Genomic DNA, 14,960 nt, shown 5'->3' with positions numbered 1-14,960 from the left:
AGTGTTGTTAAGTGCCCAGTGGCCACAGTAGTAATGCTATCAGGTATGCTGTTAGTCCCTACTCCAACGCATAGGCTCAATGTTTTATTCTCCTAGGAACTTATAGCTAAAATAAAAGAAAAACCCCAAACACATGGGTTTGTTCTGACATTCTCCAATCAATGAAAACAGAGTCACAGAATTTGCCTGTATTTTTGCTAATTTAGTCTTGATCCAAAGGGCAACTGGGTACAATTTATCTTTTCTGCCCATATTCATTACATAAAGGGTAATATTTTTATCATGATTCTTGTATTTTTTTCCCTATCAAAGAAGCACATTGAAATTAAATAAAACTAAACATTTCCAATACCCTCTCACTGCATCTATACAGAAAACCTTTGTCTACGATGTGACTGGCGGCTAGACCATCATGGGTGTCACTCATTATATGTGAACATTTGGGGAGGGCCCAAACACTGTGCCCAATAAGGCAAGTGCCAACTAAACCAACTGAATCATGAGAAAATACACACAGCATGGAGTTTCAAGGAAAACTCTGGCACCGCCCACACTGTTGAACCTACAGTTAATAGCATACTAATTGTTACATTATTTTGAGTTCATTACCTGTTACTCGTCAGCAAAGCTGGATATACATAAACTGAAAATCAGCACTATGATGCATTTCATTTCCTTTATATAAAGGGGAAGGATATGATATTTATTGAGTGTCTACTGTGTGCCAAAGATGTGCTACCTTTTAAATAGTAGACAGCCAATAAATATTTCCTAAATGGATTAAAATAAAACTGAAAGTATGTAGTTTCTCACTTAGCTTCTTCTTTTAACCTGAATATCAAAATTAAAATCATAAAATCTACAACAAAGCTTTAAAATGTTTAATATCTGTTGTTTCCCATTTTACTAGCACATTAAAAGAGTTTTCTCTAGAGGCAGCAAAAATATAAATAGATAAATATTTATAGACAGAGGTTTCACAACACTAAAATTTTTGATTTTTCTGGGAATGTAAGAATTTAAAGAACTATTTATTGAGTGACGTATTTTCAATTTAATCAAGATTATTAGAAATTCATAAGGATTTCAAGAATTTTAAAATGACTTCAAAAATTTTAAATGACTCTGTTGTCTTCATTAAGAATGAAAAATTAGCAGAAAGAGGGATGGAGGGAGGGGGTGGGGCCTTAGTGTGCATCACACTTTATGTCTTGCCATGATTGCAAAAGGGACTTTACCTAACAATTGCAATCAGTGTAACTGGCTTATTGTACCCTCAATGAATCCCCAATAATAAATAAATAAATAAAAAAGAATGAAAAATTAAAACATGCGATAGGAAAGAAGTATTGCAGAATGCTTACAACGATTATCTCTGAGTTGTGAGATTAAGGGCGATTTTTATTTTCTTTCTGTATTTCTTTTCTGTGTTTTCAAATTTTTCTACAATTGGCATGTCTTACTTGAATGACTGAAAATTTTTTGTTTTGTTTTTTTTTTTAGAAAAAGACAGTAGAGAACACTACCATGTTAAATGGGGAGAAAGCAGAACAAAGGCAGCTGTGAGTGCCCTTTTTCCTAGGAGGTAGAGCTGTTCATGCCTCCCAAGTAACTTTTCTAGGATGGGAGGGTGAAGGAATGGAAAATAGACAGAACAATAGTTAACAATCCCCTCCCTTCCCAAAGAAAGGGCACAGAATAGGTAAACTCAGCTCTGCTCATCTGTTCAGGCAAGATGCCACCACTTGAGGAAACAGCATCTAAATCTTAAACAAAAAAAATATGGAAAGAATGAACCTCTGCTTCTCTTGTCAGAGCCTAAATCTTCTCCAAATCTAACTTTAGAAGGTGGATCTAAGACTTTTGTGTTCTAAAGTAACAAAAGCCTAAGTATAAAAGTGGAATACGTTCCCTGTTAGAAATAGAAGGAGAACAAAAATAGACTGTGAGGAAGTGATTGTGATTCTTATAGAATCTTCCTATCATGGCCACGTTAAGCAAATGCAAAAAATGTGTTTCAACACACCCACTGTTAGCTGTTAATTCACAGGCACCTGAATCAGCCTGAGTCTCTTCAGGAACTGAGGACTGCAGAGCTTCATATGCCTTTCAAGTCCTGTTTTCCCATGTGAACTATACTGATGTTCAATTTAAATGAACTTTCATCCAAAGCTAAGCTGATTACTATGATACTATTCCTTTATTTATTTTCCTACCTGTAGGAGGAAAGCACGGTGGTTACTTACAAAGTACCATTAGCAGTATCATGAAAAAGAAGCTAATGTACACTGTCACTGCTGCTGTATCTAAATTTGTCCTAGTAATTTTTTGGTTTTTCAGGTATAGGCTATTGATTCTGTAGTAAGCCTATTGTGACTGACGGCTTTTCTAGGTATGTGAGAATCATCTTAGGGTTGGTAATGGAGAGAATAAGAAGAAAACGACCACTGCATACTCCATTATAAGACGATGTGTGATGGAACAGCAGAGAGCATGAGTCTGAGATCAGGCCCTGAGATCCCCACTTTCCTCCTGTTCCCTGAAAATGATGTCACCTGAGCTTAGGGCCCAGGCATTCTCATCCGCAAAATCAGAGGATGGTCCTAGGTAGTCACTGAGATGCCTTCTAATTCTAAAATTCTAATTTCTCTCCTCTTAATGATCGATTAAAACAAAGGTACAGATCTTTCACATTTTTCTTGAACAATTAAAGTCCTTTGAAAAATTCCAACTCCTTCCTAAGCAAGTGAGTATTTAAAAAGAGCTTGGAAGGTTACAGCTTCTCTCTAAATGGATTAAACTATGGAGAAATGACCAGAGTCTCATGTCACAGAAAAAGATTCTAGCTATTAGAAAAGTTGCATAGCGCCTTAGGCAAACTATAATGTAATTAGCATTTGTGAACATAGAAAAAGAATGATGTTGAAAGGAGGAACAAACTATCTTAAAGGAAATGAGTATATTTACTTTTTCCTAATCTCAGCTCTAGACAGAGAGGTAATTCAAACACATTTTTAAGATATGATCTATACAGAACACTTAATTCTGCAGTAACATGAATTATACATTTTAATGGTAAAAAGAGCTATTCTAATGCGTTTCCTCTCAAATCTATTAAAGAGTTATAATGGTATGCTGGAGCAGTGACAATGAGTTCCGTATGCCATGTATTGAAACTGAAATCACACAAACCCTTGGGTCCTTCATCCTTGGGGGGGTGAGGATTCCTAACTGGATCCCGGATACTGCAATCTGTCCCAGCCCAGGTGAAATCACAGATGCAGGTGGCTTCATTACTACACACCTGTGAAGAAAAAAGAACAGTGATAGGGCACCTTCACTGAGGTTTGTAAGGTCATGGTGACGCAAGTAAAACAGACAGGGGACAGGGAGAGGAAGCTTTAAAACCATTCAAAATATGTTTAAAAAGTTTCCCCTGGTTTTAAGCACTAGACGAGAGGAAATGATACACAGACTAAATTGCTGAATGATTATCTTTCCATTAATTATAGAAAAATAAATAAGAAAATTCTTGAATCTGAATGATTTGTGTTGATGTTAATTACATACACAAATGTCTGACATGGTAGTTTGTGGGGTTTTTTGTTTGTTTTTTTCTCAGCAGTAGCTGCTTCTAGAAACATAGTTTAAAAGCACAACTGCTTAACTCAATGAATCTTGGGCTCCAGAGGCTCCCGCAGAGGTACAAAGACCAGGAGATACACGTCACCAATGCACGATGTTATCTGATGGAGTCAAACATCAAACTCACTTGTTGTGCCAAACAAGCACCCTCCTGCCTTCCTGACAATTGTCATTCTGCTGCTCTCAGCCAGCCAGGCCGGAGACCCAGAACGATCTTTCTCTCTTTTCTCTCTTTCTCTGGGCACCCAGCAGCGTGCTGGAATGGACTTGTAATTTAGATGGAAAACAAAAAGCAAACCCACCTGAGCCCTTATCTCCCTGTGAAACACATTCAGAGACAGATTTTTAGAGATGATAAAGTGAAACTTAGAAGCTTTCGTAATCTTAAACGCTATAATGCAAGGATTATGATTAACAAGGCTGAAGGTGGTTTTTTGTTTTGTTTTGTTTTCTTTTAACAGATGAGAAAGTGGGAGTGGGAGTGAACAAGAACTTAGGGCCTTTGTATGCATTAAGTATTATGTTTTCAGAGCAAAAACTGAAATAACTGAAAAGACTGCCTGGTGATTTCACTTTAATATAGTAATTGCTGAGTGCTTGCTGTGCGCTGCGTACCTCTGTTAAATGCTTCATGCAAAGATTTCATGTAATCCTCACACCAGCACCATAATGGCTGAGAGAGGATTAAGTGATTTGAGCAAAGTCAAATGGGATGGCAAGAAGCAGAGCCAGGAATGCAGCCCCAGGATCCTTTCTCGCCCCCAAACCCATGTTCTCAATCACTAAGCTATCCAGCCTCCATGAGCCCATGATTCAACCAGAACAAAAACTCTGGATTGTTGCTGGGCACAAGCTTCATGGGCCTTGTTCTGCTCCACATCATGTGCCCATCTGTCCATTTGGGGTTATTCTTACTATTCTAGCATCTGCCTTTTATATTAATATTCTCAGTTTCTTCACATATCTTTATTCCATTTCTGAAGTCTATATACATTTTGAAAGGGTTTCTTTTTGCTAGGCCCAATTTAAACAATTATTAAATTTAATTTTCGATGGGAAGCCTAGGCTTGCAGTAAGGGCAACTAGTCCAAACACTTTGTTCACAGAATTACAGGTATATGCAAGTATGAAGAGGGACAGCATCTTCTCTTTGGGTAACAATGGTCCAACCATAACGGTACATCTCTACACATGAGAATCACGTCTGTGATTCAACCTCTAGTCTAGTGTAATCCTGTACATACAGACACTCAGTATGTGTACTGAGAATTAGCTCAAAGTGAATTAGCTCAAAGTGAATTACTGAGATGGTTTAAGTTAGTTGTTTTTTTGTTTTTTTGAGACAGACTCTCACTTTACTGCCCTCAGTAGGGTGCGTGGCGTCATAGCTCACAGCAACCTCAAACTCTTGGGCTCAAGTTATCCTCTTGCTTCAGCCTCCCAAACAGCTGGACTGCAGACACTCTCCACAATGGTTGGCTATTTTTAGAGATGGGGTCTGGCTCTTGCTCAGACTGATCCTGAACCTGTGAACTCAGGCAATCCACCTGCCTCAGCCTCCCAGAGTGCTAGGATTACAGGTGCGAGCCACAGCGCCCGGCCCTATTTAAGTTGCTTTGAATTGCACAAAATAGTCACATGGGGTTCCCTTAGGAATCATATCAGTTTTCTTCCAACTCCAGATATTGGGATAATTCATTTTACATGTCCAGGTGAGTAGGCCCTGATGCAACTATTTCTGGGCATGTCTGTGAAGATGTTTCTAGACAGGATTAGCATTTGAATCAGTAGACTCTATAATAAAATTCACTGCCTTTCTCAATGTGGGTATGTACCATTCAACCCATCGAGGGCCTAGAGACAAAAAGAAGAATTGAGGAACTTGCCTCCCTTTTTTCTCTGCCTCACTGCATGAGCTAGGACACTTCATCTCATCTTATCCAGTTGATGAGATTTACGTTATCAACTCTGCTGGTTCTCAAGGATTTGTACTCAGACTCAGTCTCCCTGCTACTCCCTCCTCCATGGGCCAGTTCTTTATCATGTATCTCTTTCTACATATACTGTATATAGCTATATTATATATATATATAGATATTTTTTAAGCAACAGGAGAGAGTTCATTGATGGCAAGATTGATAAGCATGATCAGCGAAAGAGGGGAAAGCAAAGGAGGGGGAACAGAACCACTGGCGGTGGTTGGGGAATCCAAGTGGGAAGCCCCCAGCTATGTCTCTATAGATCAATCTCCAATTTGTCCTGCTCTCTGAGAACGTTGACTAATACAGATGTCAAATTATATCTGGCGAATATAGAGAATACAAATAGCCAGCAATAAAAGAAATAACAAAAGTGAAGCTAAATTAACACAAGGTTTATTCTTACCAGATAAGGGTATGAAGAAAATTACCATAATCAGTATTAACAACAGCAATGACATGGGGATGGCAGAATTGGAAGTCTAACCACCGTGAACTTGGAGGATACCCAATAACGAAGGTTCCAGCTGGAACACTGACACCTACTTACCCCGTGGCCTGAACAGACTTTACCCTTGGAATCAAGCGGGCAGCTGCTCATATTTAGAGCTTGAATCTGTAGGCACTTCCGATCTAAACACATCATGGACGGGCCACATGGCGTTCCATCTTCCACATAGCCCACATCTGTATCATCATCTAAAACTACATGAGCACCACTAAAAGGAGAAAAATATCCATAAACCATTAGCACCACATTTAGAAACAGAACATCAGCATGAGGCTTGCTCTTCCTGAAATTAAAGAGACTGTCAGTGGACCTGGGTTTCTCCCAGCATGTCCCATTCTTCTCTTCCTCTTTCTCCTTTCTCAACTCTCTTTAATAAAGAGCATTAGGAAACGATCTTTCATTTTCATTACTACACTGCACATCATCAGGAAAAAATGGCATTCATATGAAGTGTATTCTAAATCTTCACTTGTTTTCAAGACCCACAGAAAGCGCAGGGGAGGAGGTGTGTAGGAGAACAGGAGCAAATATGTCATTAGCTCTCCAAAGCTTTCAGATGTGTAGAAATAAGCAGATATTGGGGAAAACAACAAAAGGAAATTATTATTATTACTTCAGAGGATTTAATTATCCATGATCAAAAAATTCCTAGTTCTTTTCTATTAATATTTACCGTCATGCCTCACTTAATGACAGGTTAAGTTCTAAGAAACATGTCACTGGGTGATTTCAACATTGTGTGTACTTACTTCCACAAACCCAGATAATAAAGCCCACTACACACTATAGCCCATTGCTCCTAGGTTACAGGCCTCTAAAGCACGTGACCATACTGATTATAGTAGGCAACTCTAACACAGAAGTATTTGTGTATCTAAATACATAAAAGGTACGGTAAAAATTATTGTATTATAATCTTCAGAGACCACTGTCCTATGTGCAATCCATCATTGACTGAAACATATTCTCTCACACTTTAGTGCATGACTTATGCTTGTAAAATTTCAAAATGAGAAATAACTTGAACATGAATGATAATCAATGCCATAATTTCTAATAGAATATCTTGCTGGATATTTTACAAATAATTCTTGTTTGGTTTACAACAATATAATTTAATAAGTCCATTATATCTAAAGACATATGAAAACACACCCATTGAAGAAAGGTTGTGTGCACCAAGGTAATTAGCTTTGAAGACTACAAGTTTATTCCAGAAAGGCTCCCTTGGAGTAAAACTCAGTTAGAATTGCCACCAGAGTCATTTAAAAGACAGAAAAGCAGTAACCATTTGACCAAGACAGTACATTGTCCAATTTGGAACCCAATCAATTTATTAAAATTTGTTCAAAATTACTTTTGGATAATTCTCTCATTTAAGGTGGAGCTTTGGTATTCTAAGAATATTAAAAATAAAAACTTTCAGATGTTGAAGGCAATTCTGTAGGCAGAATCCCAAAAGTGTTTTGAGCAATACCCACAGCATGAAGTAAGAGAACAGCATCTAAGAATTATGGCTACTTGGAAGGGGATAATCCTCATTTGGAATATAAGATGATGCCCTGGTTAAAAACAATAAAAATCATGCCACGTACTATTTACTTATAGACAAGTGGATACCAAATGCTTGCTTGCAGATATAGATAACATTTTAATAAATATTTTTCATCTGTTATTGGTATTTGATAACCCAGCTTCTAAGCCAGACACATGCTACATGATATGTACTTGAAACTTTTTTTGGAGGAAGGTGGGTCACAAAAGTAAAACACATAGTGTTCAAAGAATGCCAGTTTCCAATGCTCAAAAACTTTAACTACAGCTTAAAATAAGTATCATAATTCTGCTCTAAAGATTATAAGTCTCTTTACTAACAACTAGTAAAATTTTGAGCAAATGTGATTTTCAAATCAGTATATAACTACTTTTAAATTTACTCTCAACATGAAAGGTGATAATAAAATCTAAGCCAACTTTCCTCTTCTAAGAACTAAAAATAATCTAAGCCAACTTTCCTCTTCTAAGAACTAAAAATATCATTGATTATTGTTCTTTTCAGATTTTAATTTTTTTAATTTGTAATTCTCACATTTTATTAGGTTTTTCAACATATAATATGTTACCTGCAGTCAATCACCCGGCCTTGATGGTAGAAGGAAGTTGGGATGATCTCACCCTGAAGTTGACCAATCCGTGGAGCTCGAGTAAGATTGGTACAGAGTAAAAATCCACAGAACACATCACTGAACATGTTAAAAAAAGAAAAACAGACAAGTTAAAAAAATCAAAATTATCCAGTCCAAACATATTTTAAAAATTTAAATATCTTGTCTCTTCTAAGCAAAATCACTTGTTCAGATATCCTTGGCTGGCTATAACCCCCTCTTTGCTTAGTAAGATCATGGTTTCGTTGGAGCGGCAAAGTGCCCACCCCTGAAAGACAGGTTATGACTAGTACCTAAGCTGGTCATGGCACTGACTTAGCCTCCCCGCACTTTCCTATCCATGCCACTCCCTCCTTCCTAGAGTTAAGAGTGGCCCTTGTGCTGTAAAGATATGAGGAAAAGCCAGCCAGGAATTTCTGGGGCAATTTTGCTTTCTGACAGGGAGAAGATCTTTTTTTCCTATTCCTACTGCCCACCCTTGAATGTGCAGCTTCCGCATCGACCTCAAAGTCCTGAGTCCACAGCATGAGGATAAAACCTCAACACGCTAAGGATTGCAGAGAGGTAGAAATCACCTGGGTCCCAAGTGACACTGTCAAATGACTCACTCACCAAGTGGGTGTCTACCTCCAGTCTATCTGTTAAGCAAATAATAACTCCAAAAATACTTGTGGTGGCCCATCACAAAAAAGGAAATCCATGTCCAATAAATGTATGCAAATATGCTAAAGTCCATTTGTAATATGGAGAAATACATATTAAAAGCAGAATAATACAGCAGGTCACACTTACCAGACTAGTAAAAGTTTAAAAAGTCTGACAATAACAAGTATTGGTGAGAATGAGGCACAAGAAAATTCTTAAATGTGTAATACTGATGGTAGAGTCTACTATGCAGTCATGGTAGAAAGTAGTTTGACATCATCTGATGACACTGAAAATATACATTCCCTAGGTCAACTTTCTACCGGGGATAGGCCTTAGAGAAACGCATGCAAACGTATATGCACAGAATGTTCCTGAGAGCCAAAGCAAGGAAGGAACCCAAATGTTCACCAACACGGAACAGAGCACTAAATGGTAGTATGTTCATATGTGCATATAGAAAATAAAGCACATGAATGACAAAAATAAACAGACAGCTAAACACATCACAGAAAACTTATAAAATGCTAAATTTAAGAAGGAAAATACAAAATAGCACATAAAATATTACAGATAAAAACTTGGGCAATAAAACTGTTTTTTAAAAAAGGCAGGAAAGCAACTGCCAGGATGAAGTCAGGATGAAGGTACCTCTGGGACAGAAGGACCTGGGAAGGGACATTAGTTCTGGGGAACTGTGATTTCTTGATCCAGGAAGGGGTTACATAGCAGTTCACATCATAATTATTCAGTAAAAAGTCTATTTGTGTCACTCACTTGTCTGTTTATGTATTATCCTTCATGTTTTTTTAAAGTCTTAAAAAAAAAACACATGACTAATTTTCCTTCACTCATTAGGGGTGGGGGATTCTATTACCCGAGAGTCCAAGGCTATCTTTTACTATAATGCAAGGCCTCCCAAATGTTTTGAAGGCACAGAGACCCAGAGAAATAATTAGTCCTCCAGGACACGGAGGCAATGAATGCAGCTCATCAAGTTCAGAGGAGTTCAATCTCGTGGGTTCTGACTGCTTCAGACCCCCTTTCTTCCTACTTTCTGGAACCTTAAGGACTGGGGATCAGCATCTGGGAACATCTGCACCTCATCTACAAGACAACACATGTTTAGCTCTGTTCCCCATTATTTTGGTTGAATGTTAAAGATTTATTGCCTTTTAAGGCCTTATTCAATATCCAAGACTTGGAATTGTCAAGTCTCACAAAGAACAATGTACATATCACTGAACAGAGAAATGAAGCTGCCCATAAATCCTCGCTCCGCATCAAAACTGGGAGAAGAATCTTCCTTGCTATGGAAGGAAAATGGAGGAGCTTTGGCCTGTAACTTAATGATTCCACAGACCTAAGTTATTGAATTAACCTTAATAACCCACTAAATTAGATTTCTAACTTTCCTCACCTAATCCAAGGAAAATATCACCAAAGTGTCCTGAGGTAAAATGCCTCCAATATTCACTAACTAGATTCTTTTCAGATGGGGGGAAAAATATCTGGTATAGTCATTAGATGTCTGATTAAATGGTGTTAAACTTGTGAAATGATCAAAAATGTTATTATTTCACTTTGAATGGTCCCCAAAATATATACGTCCTATATATTTTGCCTCCTAAACTCTGCGTATACTATATAGGCCGTACATTCTAGCAAAAGTACACAACTAAAACCTAATATTAATTTGTTAACACTTTGGCAAAGTATCTTTTCAGAGTGAGAATCAAGTAAAATACAGCATGTGAGAAATTTTCTGAATTTTACAGAAATGCCATGAGTCGGTGGCACCGCAAACAGTTTAGTCCACAGCCATGGCCTCTAGATACACTAATGCACTTTCAAAATATATACTTTAAATTTTTGAATAATTCAAAATTCATAAAGAATCGGTAACTTTTATTTTTTGCTCATTTTGCATTTGCCAAGGGCTTCCAAGTCCAGTCCAGCCAGAGCTGACCACTCACTGTTTGCTGCACTGGACCCATCGGTCTCCGTCCTTCCCACAGTTTCCCTTCTCGGTGCCTTCTGTGTTCAGCTTCTCATAGCAGAACTTGTCAGACCCTGCAGCCTCTTTTGAAGATGGACAAGAGAAGAAAATTAATTATAGTTCTCTTTGTTGCCCCTAACCAGTAATGTGCCAGTGAAAGGTTAACAACTCATTCTCTGGAAAATGAAAACAAGAATCCTAATCCATAGCATTTGTTAGTTTCCATGATATAAATGTTCCACGGATGATAGAATATTTCAAGCTATCACTGTGACATCTACTGGCTTGTAAAATTCCTAAAAATTTAACAATTGGCTCTTGTATGCTAACACAAGCAAAACTCCAACACAACACTATTTTTAACCTGAGAAATAGAGTTCTTTCCAATTCTCTTTGGTGGGTTTGAAGGTAGGAGGTGGGAATAATTATTAGCAGGAATTAAAAGATTCTTTCTTTTTGAGACAGAGCCTCAAGCTGTCACCCTTGGTCGAGTGCCATGACATCACAGCTCATAGCAACCTCCAACTCCTGGGCTTAAGCGATTCTCTTGCCTCAGCCTTCCAATTAGCTAGGACTACAGGCGCCTGCCACAATGCCTAGCTATTTTTTTTTGGTTGTAGTTGTCATTGTTGTTTGGCAGGCCTGGGCTGGATTCAAACCCGCCAACTTTGGTATATGTGGTTGACACCTTAGCCACTTGAGCTACAGGCGCCGAGCCCAAATAAATATTCTTAATCCTGTTTTTTAATAATTGTAGGACATTGATTATAAAGTTGTAAACCATTAGATTTTATGTTGGTACCTGGGTTTTGATATTTTAACTTTTAAAAGACAAATGTGTCTCTGTTATCTTTCTTCTGGCAAAACTGAAAACGCCGATTATAAATCTTTTAGAGAAATGATATTTGCCAAACTCTGAAATCACTTGTGCCTGGGGCCCCATTTTCCTATTGTGTGCTTTCTTTTCCTTTGGGGGAGCCCAGCCTCAGCCAGCAAGGCTAGTAAAGTCCAAGGCTTCTCACACTTCCCCGCTGGCCCTCCTGACCAGGCGTTCATTGGAGAGGCACTGCAAGTGTGGGGAAGAGAACACGTGTTAATGTTTAGGCAAAGGACTGAGAGTCACAATCGTGTGCCTGTTGCACCTCGGGAAGTATCTGTATTTCACTTTGAACTGGTAGTGTAAATAAGAGAATTAAAAAAAAATAAGTCTATTACTCTCCTGGGACAAAAAAAGAGAAAGCTAACTGGTATGTGTTAGTGGGGAGAAGAAAGGGCCTAAAAGTTAAATCCAAGGTAGTGGATAATGAATATAACCTCTGCACTCCATCCACTCACTACAAGTGACTACAGACAGCGGTTCTAAACCTGTGGGTCGCGACCCACAGGAACTGTATTAAAGGGCCACGGCATTAGGAAGGGTGAGAACCACTGGGCTACAACATCCCTTCTCTGAGAATCACAGCCACTGAAGGACAATGTTTGGCTTTGATGACACATCCCAACTTAAGTGGTTGTTTTCTATAGTTTTTGTGACTAAGATTCACAGTTCTCTTTATTCTCACCCTTTTTAGCTTTTTTTTCTAAAATATTAATCCAAGCTGTGCATTTCTTTCAGCAAGACTGGCAGAGAAGAACAATGTTAAGAGGTAACTGTAAGTGTGACCACTGAGCAGGAAGATACGACCTACTTGGTCCCCAGATGTACTGGCACTGGTTGTCCCTGGTCTTGCACTCGCCGTTGTAGCAGCGGCCCTGAAGACAGAAGTGACATGTGAGGCACACGGAGTCAGCTCATTCTCCCCAAAATTTTTACCACGAGATTTCATTCTAGTTGACTTAGCTAAGGTTTCTTTTAATTCCATATCCTAATATAACCATAGTGACCAATAAGAATCACAAACCTCTTAAAGAGAAGCACAGCAGTTACAAATTTGAAACTCCTGCCCTGTTAGCACAGTAGGTAGTGTGTTAGTTTCACAGAACTCAGAATAGCCCTCCTTGTATGGCACTTAAAACCCAAACTAATCATCAAAAATTTTAAATTTTATGGAGAACAAAAATTGGTACATTTGATTTTCCATTCTTGTGATACTCTACCCACCTCGGGGGGAAAAATGGTAATTTCTTTGAGTGATATCAGAATCATTTTTAACTTCTTCTGTGTATAAATGCTTAGATTGTAACATAGCTTCAGGGGAAAAAAGCATAGAAAATTGCCATACGTCCCCACAGTAGACAGGCTGAAATTAATGAAAGATGGTCATGACTCAATAAATTAGTCAAAGATTCCTAATTCCTAATTCTTCAGCCATTACATTTTTTTTTCTTGTCTCTCAATCTGGATCAGAGTTAACTATATTTAACATTCAGTATACATGAAGGAACTGACTTTGAACCCCACTATAATGATTTGAATAAATTTCTCTTCAAATTTACATTTACCAAAAAGAAAAAAAAATCTTTCCAACTAATCCTTTTAAAATTACCTTTAAAACTTACAGCCCAGCGTACCTGATTTTGATTGCATGCATATCCATCTTGCTTATGAAGATTTGGTGGGCACTGAAAAACATATCTTTTTAGTTAATGTTCAGCATGCTAAATACCTTCAGATCATGTGCACAATATGTAAAAATGCATAAACATGCAAACACAGTGAATTAAAATTTAGGAACATTTAGAAAAATGCATGTAGCTCCTTAAGTAGGTTATCCAAATTGATTCTCCTGTTATTGGTAAAAATAAATTAGTCTCATACAGTAGATGCTTTTTATATATTTGTCTGTTTACTTGGAAGGAGACTAAAATAACAAATTACATTCGATTACCTATGGAGTTAAAAATAGAAGATTTAAAAGGGACAATGAAGGAAGTGAATCAGCTTGTTATACATAAGTGGACATATTCAAGAACTAATTTACGAGACCTCGCTTGGCACTGTGAAAATGTCAGTGCTTGACCTGGTGACATTCACCTATAGGTTACTGAAACCAAGTAAACCCTGGCCTTTCAGATCAATGTGAGAGCCATCTCTCTATTATATTTCTAATTTCTCAAACTATAGACTTGTTACTAGAACAGTCTGTGATGTGATGGTTACTTCTCTTACAGGTCTATTTACCAAATAACTTTATCAAAGAAATCATTTTTCACTTTTAGCTAAGATCAAGTGTAGATTTTATAAAAGGATACTTCATTTTCCCCAAAAGTTATCCCATGTAAGTTAAGATTTTTGACTCTGTGCATATTATTTACCACATTTAAAAGAACTAAAAGAAAAAGTCAGTCTCTACCTAGTGTTCAGAGCAAATATGAAGAGAAAATAATACACAGTCATGGCAAATAAATAGGAAACAATATGTACCAAGGTCCCCCCTTAGTCTTCACTATGTCAGTAAATGACATCCCATCCTTCCAATGGTTCAGACCAAAACCACCGTCATCCTCTGTCCCTCTCTTTCTCTCACACTGTCCCTCCATCCAGTCTGTCAGTAAATCCTGCTGGCTCTACCTTCAAAATACAATCAGAGTCTGACTACTGTTCTCCACCTCCACTGCTCACACCCTGTCTAAGCCACCACTACCTCTCATCTGGATTATTGGCAGTAGCCTCCTACCTGAGTTGCCTTTGAGTCTATATTGCTGCAGTCTCTATCACAGTGATCCCTTTAAAAATAAACATCGGATCATGCTGATCCTCTGTCAATACGCTCAAATGGCTTCCCAGCTTACGCACTGACCTTCGAAGTTCCATGTCATCCCCTCCCACCCACCTCTCAGCATCTCACTTTCTTTCTTTTTTTGAGTCAGAGTCTCACTTTGTCTCCCTGGGTAGAGTGCTGTGGCATCATGGCTCATAGCAACCTCAAACTCTTGGGCTCATGAGATTCTTTTGCCTCAACCTCCCGAGTAGCTGAGACTGTAGGCACCCGCCACAATGCTTGGCTATTTTTAGAGATGGAGTCTCCCTCTTGCTCAGGCTGGTCTTGGACTCCCAAGCTCAGGCAATCAACCTG

At 38.2% G+C, this 14,960-nt stretch overlaps 1 protein-coding gene across 3 annotated transcripts in view; it reads right to left on the bottom strand.

Annotated features, from left to right (window-relative positions):
• The window catches only part of ADAM23 (ADAM metallopeptidase domain 23), a 172,810-nt gene that overhangs the window by 20,683 nt on the left and 137,167 nt on the right, over window positions 1-14,960 (bottom strand). For all 3 annotated transcript variants that reach the window (XM_053597754.1, XM_053597753.1, XM_053597755.1), the window contains exons 19-24: window positions 13,456-13,506; window positions 12,633-12,696; window positions 10,922-11,027; window positions 8,259-8,378; window positions 6,175-6,343; window positions 3,193-3,304 (exon numbers count right to left, since the gene is read on the bottom strand). In XM_053597754.1, coding sequence (XP_053453729.1) covers window positions 3,193-3,304; window positions 6,175-6,343; window positions 8,259-8,378; window positions 10,922-11,027; window positions 12,633-12,696; window positions 13,456-13,506 — 622 coding nt within the window. The remainder of the gene's footprint in view (window positions 1-3,192; window positions 3,305-6,174; window positions 6,344-8,258; window positions 8,379-10,921; window positions 11,028-12,632; window positions 12,697-13,455; window positions 13,507-14,960) is intronic.

This window comes from Nycticebus coucang, chromosome 7 (assembly GCF_027406575.1).
Source record: "Nycticebus coucang isolate mNycCou1 chromosome 7, mNycCou1.pri, whole genome shotgun sequence".
Classification (NCBI taxonomy): domain Eukaryota; kingdom Metazoa; phylum Chordata; class Mammalia; order Primates; family Lorisidae; genus Nycticebus; species Nycticebus coucang.
This window is presented reverse-complemented; position numbering and strand designations above follow the sequence as displayed.